The 13,255-nt window shown below is 35.9% G+C and overlaps 1 protein-coding gene across 6 annotated transcripts in view; it reads right to left on the reverse strand.

Annotated features, from left to right (window-relative positions):
- The window catches only part of TBC1D5 (TBC1 domain family member 5), a 318,136-nt gene that overhangs the window by 116,308 nt on the left and 188,573 nt on the right, over window positions 1-13,255 (reverse strand). For all 6 annotated transcript variants that reach the window (XM_054514222.1, XM_036401348.2, XM_036401369.2 and 3 more), the window contains 4 exons: window positions 12,264-12,352; window positions 10,767-10,817; window positions 10,604-10,673; window positions 5,212-5,384 (listed from right to left, as the gene is read on the reverse strand). In XM_054514222.1, coding sequence (XP_054370197.1) covers window positions 5,212-5,384; window positions 10,604-10,673; window positions 10,767-10,817; window positions 12,264-12,352 — 383 coding nt within the window. The remainder of the gene's footprint in view (window positions 1-5,211; window positions 5,385-10,603; window positions 10,674-10,766; window positions 10,818-12,263; window positions 12,353-13,255) is intronic.

Consider the following 13,255-nt stretch of genomic DNA (forward strand, 5'->3'; position numbering starts at 1 on the left):
ATGGCAGCAGTAGCTGAGGCAATCCCTGTTTCCATCAAAATACATGGTAGCTTCCTAAAATACCTTCAGATGTTTCCTTCTGTCAGCTAAGGTTTAGAAAGGTTTCCTCTTACAGTACTTTTTTCATTATGCAAGACAGAATTCATAGTAATGTCTTCCGATGCCTGAGTCAGTCCCCAAAATCCAGTGGAATGTATCTTGTAATTTGTGGGACTAACAGTGGACATCAACATTTCTTAGAAAGGCCTGGTCATCTGGCACTAAATCCTCAACAAGTGGTCTACTGAGAGACAAGCTGCGATTTATAGTCCATTAAAATCTGTTTTATATATAATGCTTTGTTTAAGTCAAACAGAAAATAAGTACTGGAAATCAACAGCAGTTCCAGACACTAAGTTCACTATTCATTTGTCCTGAACATTCAAATGAGAATTACTGCTTTGTTCAGAGACTTTGTATTTACTTAGTCTTACTCATTTCTAGATACTCACTGCCAGATACTTGCCTTTTAATAGCAAGGCTAGATTTTGGTGGTTCCTCTACTACGTGCACAATACCTCCAAGTTGCTTTCATTGTAATTGCTGTCCAACTGATTGATGACACTGGATTAAAAGCTACAGAAGAAATGCAATGGTTTTGAACCGTGTCATATATTATCTCATTTTCTTTTGGTGTGAGAATCCAAAATAAACTCAGGCACCCTGCATGATCTGAGAAGTTCTCCTTAGCAATACTGATCTTTGACCTACTTTTTCTGTAGATCATAAAGATTTCTTATTTTAAGATAACTAGAAGGATTATTTTTTTTTTTGGATACAATGAATATGATTTATGTTCCTTTACTATACAAGTAAAATCCTTTAAATTCTCCCTCCAGAGACCAATCTGATTACGCAAAAGAATACTGCCTGGTACCATAATGGCACGGGTGAGAAACTAAAACAGGTGGATGCCCCACAGCAGTGCTCACAGCAAAGCAAGTAAGAATAGTAATAGTGGAGCAGCACATCTGCTGTTGACTTCACCGTCACATGACCTTTCCAACACTACCTTCAGATCTACACTCGCGCCTGGTTCCCTGCAACTTAGTTTGCACCCTTCTCTTTTGTTTTGTATTTCTTCATTAGCTTCCTGAGGAGGGCTTTCCTGCTGAAGAGCCGGGGCAGTGGCAGCCCAAGTGCCTCTGGAGGGGCAGGGGGCAGTGTCTCTGTGACCGATGGCCGCAGAGCAGAGCGGCAGTGCGAGGCAGAGGCATCGCTGCCCAGTGCTGAGCTAAGGCCACCACGAAATATTTACACTCACTTCTGCATGTGCTTTAAAGTCTGCTGGATACGTGCTTAGGAAGAGTTTGCTTTACCAGTATAATACGGCCATCAGTGTTATGATGCAGAAGCTGGTGAGTATATGCCAACATTTAATTTTTGTTCTTAAATAAAGCTTTTTATCCTTATACCTTGTCATTGTCTTTCTGTGTATTATTTCTATACAACTGTATCATATTTATATTTACATGATCTAGCTGTACTTATTGCATGCAGTTCCATGAGAAATTAATTTGGTGCAATATAGTTCTCCCTCAGTACCTAAAATAAAATAAAGTGGTAATAATATTATGTGGGACATTTCCAAATGATTGATTTTTTCAGTGAAATGTAAAAAAAGAAGTTGCCTACTCCAAATTCCTTTAAATGGAAGATAATGTCCTAAACTACAGGTATATAAAGACTTTTGTCAAGCCCTGTCCTTTCTCAAGCTGAGAGCCTAACTGGCTAAATTTGTCCCTGCAAACACTGGTCACTGTGGAAAATGCAGTATCATTTTGCAATATTTTGTACTTTAACTTGAATTAGATGTAAGGGTCAAAGAAATTAACATCAGAGTACCAGTTAATCTAGGACATTAATCATTGTTAACTCCTCTAATTTTAAAATTAAACTGAATATTCAATCTGTCACCTCTTCGGAATATCCAACCTTTATGTTCAATCCTAGCAATTTTTTCTTTTTGTTTAGAGAAAGGTTTATTATCAGGAAGTATGTCACTGAACTATTAATGTAATCAATTCCATTCTATTTTCAAGCGATTCTTGTACTTGACTTTACAAAGTACAAAATTAGGTATGATTAGATAATTATTATAGTTTGGTTAGACTATTCACAGTACTACCAGGAGAGTGAAACAATGTTATTCTGCAAAACATTATCTTGGGGTCCAGGCTAGAGACGAGGCAAAGAAAGAAGACTGAGGAATGATAAGGCAAAACCCCTTTATCTCTGTATTGCTAGTTCCATTTCAGCTGATATTAATAGCAGCTGAATAATTATCAGAGGGACAAGCAGTGCTGACTGCAAGTGAATGAAAGTGCAGTCTCAAAATTTCCAAATACAGAAATTCCTGTGCTAAGGCTGCTGCTGTCTGTGACATCAACTGGAACTTCCAGAGCATGGAAGCATGGCACAGCCGGGACCCAGTATACCTTGCTGTACCTACATGGGTTCCCTCCCCCATCAGCAATGGAATGAGACAGCTAGGGAATGTGAAGTCTGTTCACTGCTGCACTCTGGAAGAGAAGGAGATCTACTGCTTTGAGCTAAAACTTCAAAACAGGGCAGCAACCAAAATTAATGAGTTGTACCACACATACTGAAATGCCTTGGTCTTGTAAACAGGTAAGCATGATTTCACAAAGTGTATAATCACATTTTATTGTAAAGGACAGTTTCTGAACATGGAAATGTACAACCAGCTGGGGTACCTGACCTCCCAGAAGAACAAGTCTTGCTAGTGTTTGAAAAATAAAAAGAAGCATTTGAAAACACCAAAGGATGGAATCAACTGTATAAAAATGCAAAGAATTGTTTTTGTGTTGGCCCAGAAGGTTATAGAAGGATGCAAAGTATAAAATGCTAAATTTTAAGTAAGTGAACTTTATAACTTGTGCAAATTAGGGTAGACTGCTACTAAATACAAGCCTTTCATGTTGATCTAGGAATGCCATACTATCTTTTGAGCAAAGTTCCCAGTCTTCCTTCTACCATCTGTATATTTTATGAGTGGTATCAAGGCTGACAGATGAATATCTATGGTTGGTAAATCTTTAGCAAAACAATAAACCTTAACAAAAAACTCAGATGAATTCTGCAGTTTGGTTAGGTTAAGCAATTATTGATAAACAATGTTGTTTAAGAAATGCTGTTTCTAGTTCAAGAAATGTTAAATACAGGAAAAGATACAGTGTCTCAGACTGTCAGTGGGCTCACTACTGGAAATGACTACTCTGAAGAGTTCAGACATCATTAAAGGTGAGAATAATACAACACAGTCATGCCCCTTTCCCTTTCTTTTTCTCCTGTACATATCAAATCAGGAATCAGAGAAGGATCTGACCTCACAGGTAACCTACTTTCCTCTTCTACCAATCTAGACTCTGTCTTTATGATATCACCCATTTCTGAGAGCTTTTCAAAGCCTGTTTTCAAAACATCCTGATGGCTTTTCCTTTGTTAATTTTAATATATTATTTTACAGTCTAACAGCTCCCTGTTAGTAAGGTTTTCCTGATAGTCAGCCTAAAGCTCTCTCTCATAATTCATTCTCTTAACTGTAAATTTCTTTATTCAGATTCAGTTCTATTTATGCCACACAAGACTGAATCATTCTTCTGTTATTATAATATTATGTTTAGAGCTGAAATATAATTTTTTCTTCCAATTATTTCTCTTACTGAAAGGCGGAATCTTAAACTGATGTGAATACCTACATTTCAAATTATTTTTGCCCCAAAATATCTGTTTGCAAATTTCTGAAGTTTAACTTATTTTATTCTCTCTTTGTTTTCATAAGTCTTCATAAATGAAACAATGTATTTTTGTTTTCCTTGATATTTATACAGCCTACTTATTCATTACTACCCCTGAAGTTTATTAGGGACGTTTGCTTTCTCTTCCAGAATATTGAAGATATTAAGAAAACACATTATGCAAAAAATATTGTAATAGGACAATCTGTCCTCTTAGTACTTGAGTTTACTTGGCTTGTTTTCCTCCCCCATAGGTAATTCATACCTATAAAGTGTATTTAAGTAAGATTTGTAGAATTACATTTCTCTTCTAATGTAAGCTATTAATAAGTAGCTCAACTCTTCTCTTGAGAGTATATTATGTTGCAGCACTTTTTCATTTTACAGTAACATCAAATTAGACTTTAGTGTTAAGTATTGCAGTTATGGCCTGACATTTACACAGTCACCTTTTCCTTCCCTTTCTTTATTTTCTATTGAGTTGTTACAATCCACAACTGCATTTGGAAAGTCACACCTATAACTTTTTTTTTGTTTTCATTTAAGGCAAAATCAATCTTACTTTAAATCACTGCAAAAAAAATTAAAAAGTGTAATTTTCTCTGTCCCTGCAAAGGCATATATGGCTTGCAACTCCTTAAGGAATGATCAAAATGAATCAAATTTCTAGAATCCCAGACAATGAAAGCAAAATTCTTCTTCAAAACCATGGTCATTTCACCATTACTCATGGTTCACACAAATAGCACACTCTGTGTTGAGCCAGACTGACTACAGCAGCTATAAATATTTTGGATTCAGTGCTGCACAAACACATAGATAAGGCCACATCCAAAGTCACACCTGGCCCAACTATCCCCCCTGGAACGGGGGTATTCAATACACAATCAACTGACTGGATATGAAGCAGCTTCATGGAAAAGGGAATACTTGGGCTGACTCTGTAGACACACACAATTTATTATACCTGTGCCTTTACTCTTAACATACCACTGGCCCTGTATTACCAACATCCAAACCCCCATACACAATAGGGAAAAGTTCACTGATGTTAAACTGGTGATAAGTAAACAAACGACTCATGCTAATAGTTTTTTATGTCCTATTATCCCATGTATTCTTACAGGAGAACTCCAAGCAGACTCTGTACTTGATTCAGAAAGTACAGGAGTCTTCTTCATCAGGGTTTCTAATATGCAGCTGAATGGACTTTATCTGCACTGGAAATGCCAGTGTCACAGCTGCAGCAGTAGGGTGGCTTTTACTGTAATGCTGCAAAACAAGTAAGTTCTAAGAGATAAGTACTTTTTAGTCCCATTCCTCTAATCCAAAATTTAAGGGAAAAAATTTCTAATATAGTGAAGCAAAAGCCCCAAGGAATTAAATGAAATAATGATTTGCAAACACTTACAGTCCATAAATCTGTGGAGCAATTTCCAGTCGGTTCAGATGCATGTACAGCTCAATATCATGTTTCTTCAGCAGATGATCCTGAATTTGATTTACTTTTGCTACAATAGCAATAGATGGCCCCAAGTCCTGTGGCCTTGCAAAGGGCATAGGTGTCACCATCACATCTTTCTCCTGCAGACACAGATAACAGGGTGAAAAAAAGAAAAAACCATGAAGCCTTACCATCTAAAGGGATTGTGTGCAGGAGATTTCATTTGTTGCAAATACTGGCTTCCAAATAAACATAGTAATAACTCATTTCTTTTACAGCAGAAGAGGAATCTCAAGCATCCACTTCTGTGGAAGGTATTGTGGGATTCCCTCTCCCAGGAGTGCCAAGGAGTGCCCGTCATTCTGCACATCAATTTTTACGTGCATGCTTTACTTTTCATGCTCTGACAAAGTGTTGACAGCTTTATTTTAGCTTTAATATCAGCAGTCTGAGTCAGTCCAGAATAAAGCAGATGAATGGTAACTCAGTAGAGAATATATGCCCTCAGAGGACAATAAATTGCATACCAAATAGGAAGTAACTTATTTTGAAACAATCCTTTCTAAACAGGCTTCCCTAGCACAGAAAATCTGGTGGCTTTACCTTAAAATCTACACAGCTTTGATAAAGCATCAGAAACTTCTAAAGGAAAAAAGAAATAGAACAATGAGACAGCAGTTGGTTGGACCTGAGGGCTGTGCAAACTATGCCATGAGCTACAGCACAACACACCTCAAGTGAAAACCAGTGGAGTATTAGCATTTTTGAACATGAACTGCATTAAATTCATTCTTCTTGCAAAACAGTGAAGTATTATTGAAAAAGAGACAGAATGCTAGAAAGAAATGTAGCAAGTAATGAACTGCACTGAATAAGAAACATATAAAAAGGAGAAGCAAAACCAAAAAAGGACAAGTCAAACGTATCAAGAGAAAGACAGGAGGGCAGGGAAATGGCGAAAGTATCTGTTAGGAACAATGTTAAGGTTATAAAACAGGGAAAATTGGAACAGAAGAAGAGAAGAATTTTGCAATGACTTTGCCACAATCCGTCATCATGACCTCTGACCCAAAAGCTTCACTTTGAAAAAACAGCTGCTGTTTTTCTACACTTTTGCTCACTATATTAATAGAGAATCACTATCCAGCTCAAAGGGTTTATAATTTCAGGAGGCTTCATTGCACTTTACATTGTTTAGATACAAATTCACTTGTTTCAATATTATGAAAAGAGCATTATTTTTAACATTCAATAACAAAGAAAGTTTATTTTTGTTGTGTAAGCTATTCCCAGTGTAATTTCTTTTGGTTATTTCAAAATCACTTACAACATGGTTTAACATAAAATGGGCAGTGAACATTTAATAATGTCTACCAAAGAGTCTATTTTTGTGTTTGCTTGATGTACCTTTTCTTAATTATTCGATTTCTGTACTGCAGAAAATATGGTAGGATGTTGAGCAGTGATTTCAGGTAATATGTTTCTATTTAAGGACCTGATTGATTATAAATTGTATCTTAAAATCTGCTTAATTGTTGCTTTGCTATGGCAATTGCAGCGAAGGGACTGATCTGTCTATTATAGTGTGGTAGTTTAACCATGCTATTGTGGTACCAAGACATATTCATTTAAGATACTCCAGCAAATCACTTGACAAAAGCTCCCTCAGACTGTCAAATAAAGCTCACTGACATAGCTTTTATTTATTCAAAATCTTTGCTATTCTAACAAACAGGAATTTAAAATAAAACATCTAGTGTCTTAGAGGCCAATAGGCAATGCTGTTACTTAGTTAAATACCGAAGTTCTTCACAGCTGCAGGTACATTAAGAAAGGTATTTCTCCTACTTTATTTTAAAAATTATTCTAGTAAATTCTTTCTGACCAAGCTGGGCAGCATTCTTTGTACTCCTAATTTTATTTCTGCATTGTATGGATATACCCATAATTTCAGATCCATTTCACTATTTTCTTGATCATATTCAAGAGTGCAAAATATTGAAAATATTTTAGGTATCCACTAGTGTTCTTATATACAGAAAACCACTCTTAAAGCTTGATATGATAATATTGCCTTAATGTTAAATGTCAGTCTATATTAATTTTTTTCATAAACATATGGATTTATCTTTGAAACCAGTCATAAAAGTCTGTAACTCTATGTATTCGTAGACTGTGCACATTCTGTCATTTGGCACACATCTGGGGTATAAATTTTATTGTGGTTTATTCAAACTGACTTCAGCTTCACCACTTCATGCATTCAGAACTCTGATGACTCTGAAGACCTGTGTTTTTAAGCTTTTCTTTATCATAGGTATAAAACCTTATGTGGAAAGCTCAACATCAGAATCCCTCTGCTTATGTGAACTTGTAATATGAAAAGACTAGCTATTACTCAGTTTAGTCTTTACACCATTAGTTGTCTGTGGGTTTCAAGCCATCTTTACAAATTACAAGACAGATTATTAAACCCTGGCTCAAGTGAGGAAAGATTGTGAATATCAAAAACTAATGCAAGCTTCCACTGTGCCAAAATTGGAGTTATTTGTCAGTTGCAGCATTTGTGCACCTTGGCATAATGCAGCACTGACACATTGCTGACTGTCAGACTGACTGACTATCAAACATGGCTAAGTGTATCCAATAGTATAAGCTGGCTTGCCTTTTCTAAAAGCAGGAGATAAGTAAATGGTATCCATCAAAATGCAGTTTATCAGCATCTCAGAAATTAACCCTATTAACAGAAATCTTCAAGGCATGACAGAATCTGTGAGGCAGCAGCTGCAGCCAATAACTCAGCCTTGCCTGTCCATGCCTCCTGATTCCGTGTACTCCACCAAGAAGCTCGGTGGAAGACTAGAGTGCAACAAAGTCATGTCTGTTTTCTCCTCTCATGCAATTTGGTTGAGAAAATGACAATACCTCTAGTCAGTTGAAATTGCTCCAAAAATCACATAGCTGGTGTGAAACAAACAGCCCAAGCAGAAAGATGCTCAAATAAACTAATAAAACTAAGCCGCCAAAATGTTTAACTAGAAATGACTCACAGCGCTTGTGCCTAAGCCAAGTGGACAACACAATATTGTGCTCCTGCACATACTCACTACATTATTATCTGCCATGTGAGAGAAAACACACATTTTCTTTTTGTGAGCCTTCAGGTCTTGCAAAAAGATTTGAGTGCATGTGTTTAGTCATCTATTACTAACATCTATGAAAAATAAATGTTCAATACTAAAAGAATGTGGTTCACCATAGAAAGAAAAAATGAGAGATGGCTCAGAATGTGCTGTATTGTTTATAGGAGAGCACCAGATTCACCCCTAAGAACAGTTTAAATATGAATACCAGTGAAATGCAGCTGAAAACTTCAGCAAAGTATTAGGAACAGAGTCACCAAGTGCTGTCACAAAACATTACCTACCACAACACGAACTGGAATGACTGGTAGTCGATACTAATACAATTTATATATTCATGCATTTAGGAAACAAATGCTACAGCAGTAAAGAGAGGCTAGGACATAGTACAAGTATAAACTGAGGACAGATTTCTCTCATTAACCACTAGGGAATGGAGTAGCTGGAGAAGCTCCTCTAATGGCAATTGGGAGTAATGGAAACAACTGTTAGAGGCTGTAAAATGTAACATGTCTCTCAGAGCACATGCTTTCATTGCTTCCTTTGTGAAGATTCACACTTTACTATGTAGCTAACCCTCAAAGTCACGATTGTAAAAGGCATATGTACAAGAAAGGATTATTAAAGATTATACATGTTTGCAAAGAACAAAAACAAACAACTAGATATTAATCCATTCACTTTGCTCTGTTAATTTTTTATGCCATGAAAGGACTGCAAAGGGCAATGTAAACTTTCACCTTCTACCCAAGCACTGCAAATCTGTAGGCAGACCTTTTTATTTTCTGGAATAAAATTCAACCTCAGACTTTACCACCTCTGTCACAGAAACAGGAACAAATACATTTGAACACACTGAATTTTGAAAAGCTACACTCAGAGAAACATATCTCATAGCCTTGTTATTGAAATAAAAGTGCCTATGTAGTAACTTCATAAAATTTGTATCTCATATGCTTTATCCCTAGCTACTGAAATTATATAAAAATCCAAATAATTTATAACTGTAGATAGTTTAGGCTAAGACACCAATGCTCCATATCTGATAAAATATATAATATTTTAAATATTTAAAGGAAATAGATGAGTTTTAAATGAGTCTTCAGTGAACAACTTTTACTTCATTGGATTGACAAAACCACCATTCAAACCAGTACTCCCTAATTACAGTTTGCAACTATAGGTTTAGGTGCACACATATGGACATCCATAACCAACTGAATTCTCATGAAATTTTTGTTAACTCTAGATATTCTCCCCATGTTCCATGTGAAAAATAGTGAAGTGAATCAAACTGAAACTAAGCTGGGACACCAACTCTTTTAGGATATAATACACTGAAAGTCTTGGCAATACCCATAACACTGTTAATAATATTTTGCTACAGCCTCCACACATACGCTCCATCACACAAATAATTTTCCTGAATTAAAACTAAAAGAGAAACATGAAGATGGAAAGAGACAAGAAAAGAAGTTGCCAAAGGAAATCTTGAACAACTGACTGAGCAAATTGTCCTTTCTGCCATGAATGAAAAAATTCAGGCAAGGACTAGATGGTCTCTAGAAGGTCCCTGCAAAGGAGGGCTCTCTAGAACTAAACTTAGAACACTACAAAAGCTTTTTTATGAAAGCAGCAACATACTAAAGTCAATAGTGTCCATGCAGATACACCAGAGATCTGAAGGCACAGACATTTCCTCTGTTTGAATATCCTAAGGTTAAGAAAAAAAATGAAGGAAATGGAGTGATTATGTCAAGGAAAGATACACCCTGACATTTGACAGACAGTCTATGGGTAAAGTTTTGGTTTCAAAGCAAATTGTTTGTGAACAGCTGAAAATAATTCATGCCTTAATACTTTACCTACAGGCATTTATTTAAAGTAACATTTGCACGGGTTTTTGGCACACAGAAGTGCCTATGACAGGCACTCTTTCAAATGCTATGCAAGGACATCACTTATGTACAGAAAAATCTGTGTCTGTACACTTGGCTTTTGATTACCACGTGATCTTTCAACAGATGGAAACTCTCACCTGAAGACATTTCACAAGTGCTTATGACCAAATTCTGAAGAACCTTTAAAGACTGTAAACTTGTTTGAGACTGCTTCAATCAAGTTAAGAGATGTCTAGCTAGCTTTAAAGAACATCAATCATATTAAAATCACATTTGCTTAAAAGCACAGTAAGTAAATTTTAAAGCAATATTTACCTTCTGACTGTCATGTTCAAAAGTTGAAAACCAATGTTCTGCTGTTTTCATAAGACGTGTGAACATTGCACTGAAAGGGAACAACCCAGAAACTTGGTGTTAAATAATGGTGTCAATTACAAATAGGAGCAAATTAAATGTAAAGAAACTTGTTAAAACTTACTAGGCATCATGTTCCAGATATTCAGGATTCAAAAGAACTTTCATTTCCTCACTGCAAAAGGCAACAGTGAACAATCCAAATGTGAATGTTTATTTTTGGTCAGCGTTCTCCATGTAGTATTATGTATTTATCAGCCAACTTTCATATAAAGTGCAAATGAGAAAACTAGCCTTTTTAATTAAAAAGAGCAACTCCATTGAACAAATGAAGTCTTTCCTTTTTATAAAGATCAAAAACAAATTAGCTGCCTTGTCTGCACTACAATGAAGTAACCATCTAATTATTCCAAATAACAAATTACTGAATGTCACAATGTATTATTTGAATATGCTTGATCTAGAATAATTGATTGCTGCACAATCTATCACTGTTTATCCTAAACAAAAAAAAAAAGGTTACTGGTCAAATATGCAGTATCAAAACATTAATTTATTTTGTTTTAATAGCCTGTATTTTTATTGTACTTTAACAGCAATTAATCAGTGACAGCACCTCTTTTCCATCTACTTTGCTGCTTAGCTCTACTTTTTCAGTGGGGATGGAACAGAATGCTGTACATAACACATGGTTATTTTAAGTTGTTTAGCACGGAAGAGCATCTTCTAGGTAATTTTAGGATATCTAAGGACAGACATTGAATAAAAACACACACTTGTAGATAATCATCTTAATGCTTAACTCCCTTTGGGCAGTAATGTTGCGGGGTACCTACAGAGGTTATATGATATTGCACACATAATTAAATTAGTTTTTATTCACTGCTGGACTCCAGTGTGCAAAAAACCAAACAAAATGTCCTAAATATCACAAGAATGAAACGGGTTTCTTTTTCTTTTTTAATTAAAGCAAAAGCCTTACATATGGGGCAAGAATAAAAGCAGACAACCATGTGATGCAATATTTTATATGTATGAGTATGACTGCATGCATACACACATACACACTTTTGAATGAGATGGAGGATCAATAGGTAAACATAATATTACTCCCCAGTCAAAGAATAGTTGGATATCACAACTACAACACTGCAGGTGATGAAAGAAATATCAATCCCAACAATTTGTCTTCAATGATTATTTCCCCTTTTAAGATATGAGGAAAGAGAGTTGGTGCTAAGATGTCTACTCTATGAGTGGAGCTCGCTGATCTGTCTACTCTCTGCAGTGACAAAAAACAAAACAACTTCTGGCAATAAGGATGAGGTAGAACCACAGGTAAGTATGTCAGCTTTGAGATTAAGGTTTTCCTTAGATTTCTTGTCTCCCTATTTTTTCACCAGCCAGTGTCTGTGATGAGGCCAGTGTCTAAATCTCAGAAGCTGCAGTAGGAAAGATGAAATAAGGACATTCCCATCAAAGCACAAAGATGCAATGATTTCTGATATTAATTTATGAATTATAAACAAAGAATTATGGAGCACATATTTATAAGCTATAGTTCAGCCAACTTATTTTTTAAAGAAAGACGCTTTTTATACAAATAAAACACAATGCTTGCCTTGGTTGTGCAGCTTCACTGGCATGTGAAAAAGCCTGGTGGTCACAATGTAGGATAAAGACAATGGGAGCTAGAAGTTCATGCATGCCCTAAACATAAAAGGAAAAGCAAAAGTATATTTAGGTTTTCCAGTCATATAATACTTCCTAATGCACAGCATAAGGCAGACAGCAATATTAGGTGCAGACTAACTAAAAACATGAACATTCATTCACACTGTTAACAGAACAGTTTCATAATCAATGGCTTTTATCTTAAATTCTGATTAAATCCAAGTGTTTATTCTTCTAGAATATACAGAAACAAGTTAGTCTCCCTTCTTCTAACACAACATACAACAAATTGGCAATGGTAGGCAACCCTGCACCTGGCAGTTTACTTCAAGATCTGTGTTCATAAATATGAATTTTATTTATGATAATTATAATAATGATCTACAGTACAGAGATCTGCAATAGAGAAAAATTGCAAAATGTAAAATTATTTTGTATTTTGTGATGTTCCAAAACCATAGATAAAAGTGTTACAGTAGGCTCCAAAGGAGAAAAGGGTAGCTATTTGGAAAGAAAACAAAACTTTAATTTCTAAAGACATAAGAATTAAAATGAGGTTTTGGGGTTTTTCAGTTCTCTTTCAGTTTTTTATAAGTTGTTATGTCAATATTCAAAATAAACTCATTAAACACCATGCATAGAAGACCTGGTACTGTTCCACTGCAGAGTACTACTTATATATGTAATCTATATTAAGATACAGAAAAAACAGAAATAGGCAGGAATCCAAACAAAAAACATGGGTGGGCAGTTGAGGGCTTGGGCTGGAGTCAGAAGCATGGCTGGGCCACCCAGGAGAGTTGGGATCCCAGTGTTGGGACTAGGACAGCAGGTAGGAGCTACAAAGGCCCTAGGCTGGGGGAGGCATCAGCCCCAAGAAGGGAAGGGAGTTCTTTGGTGATGGAAGGGATGTGGGATGAAGGATGGAGATCTGTCTGT

Source organism: Molothrus ater, chromosome 1, assembly GCF_012460135.2.
Source record: "Molothrus ater isolate BHLD 08-10-18 breed brown headed cowbird chromosome 1, BPBGC_Mater_1.1, whole genome shotgun sequence".
Classification (NCBI taxonomy): Eukaryota; Metazoa; Chordata; class Aves; order Passeriformes; family Icteridae; genus Molothrus; species Molothrus ater.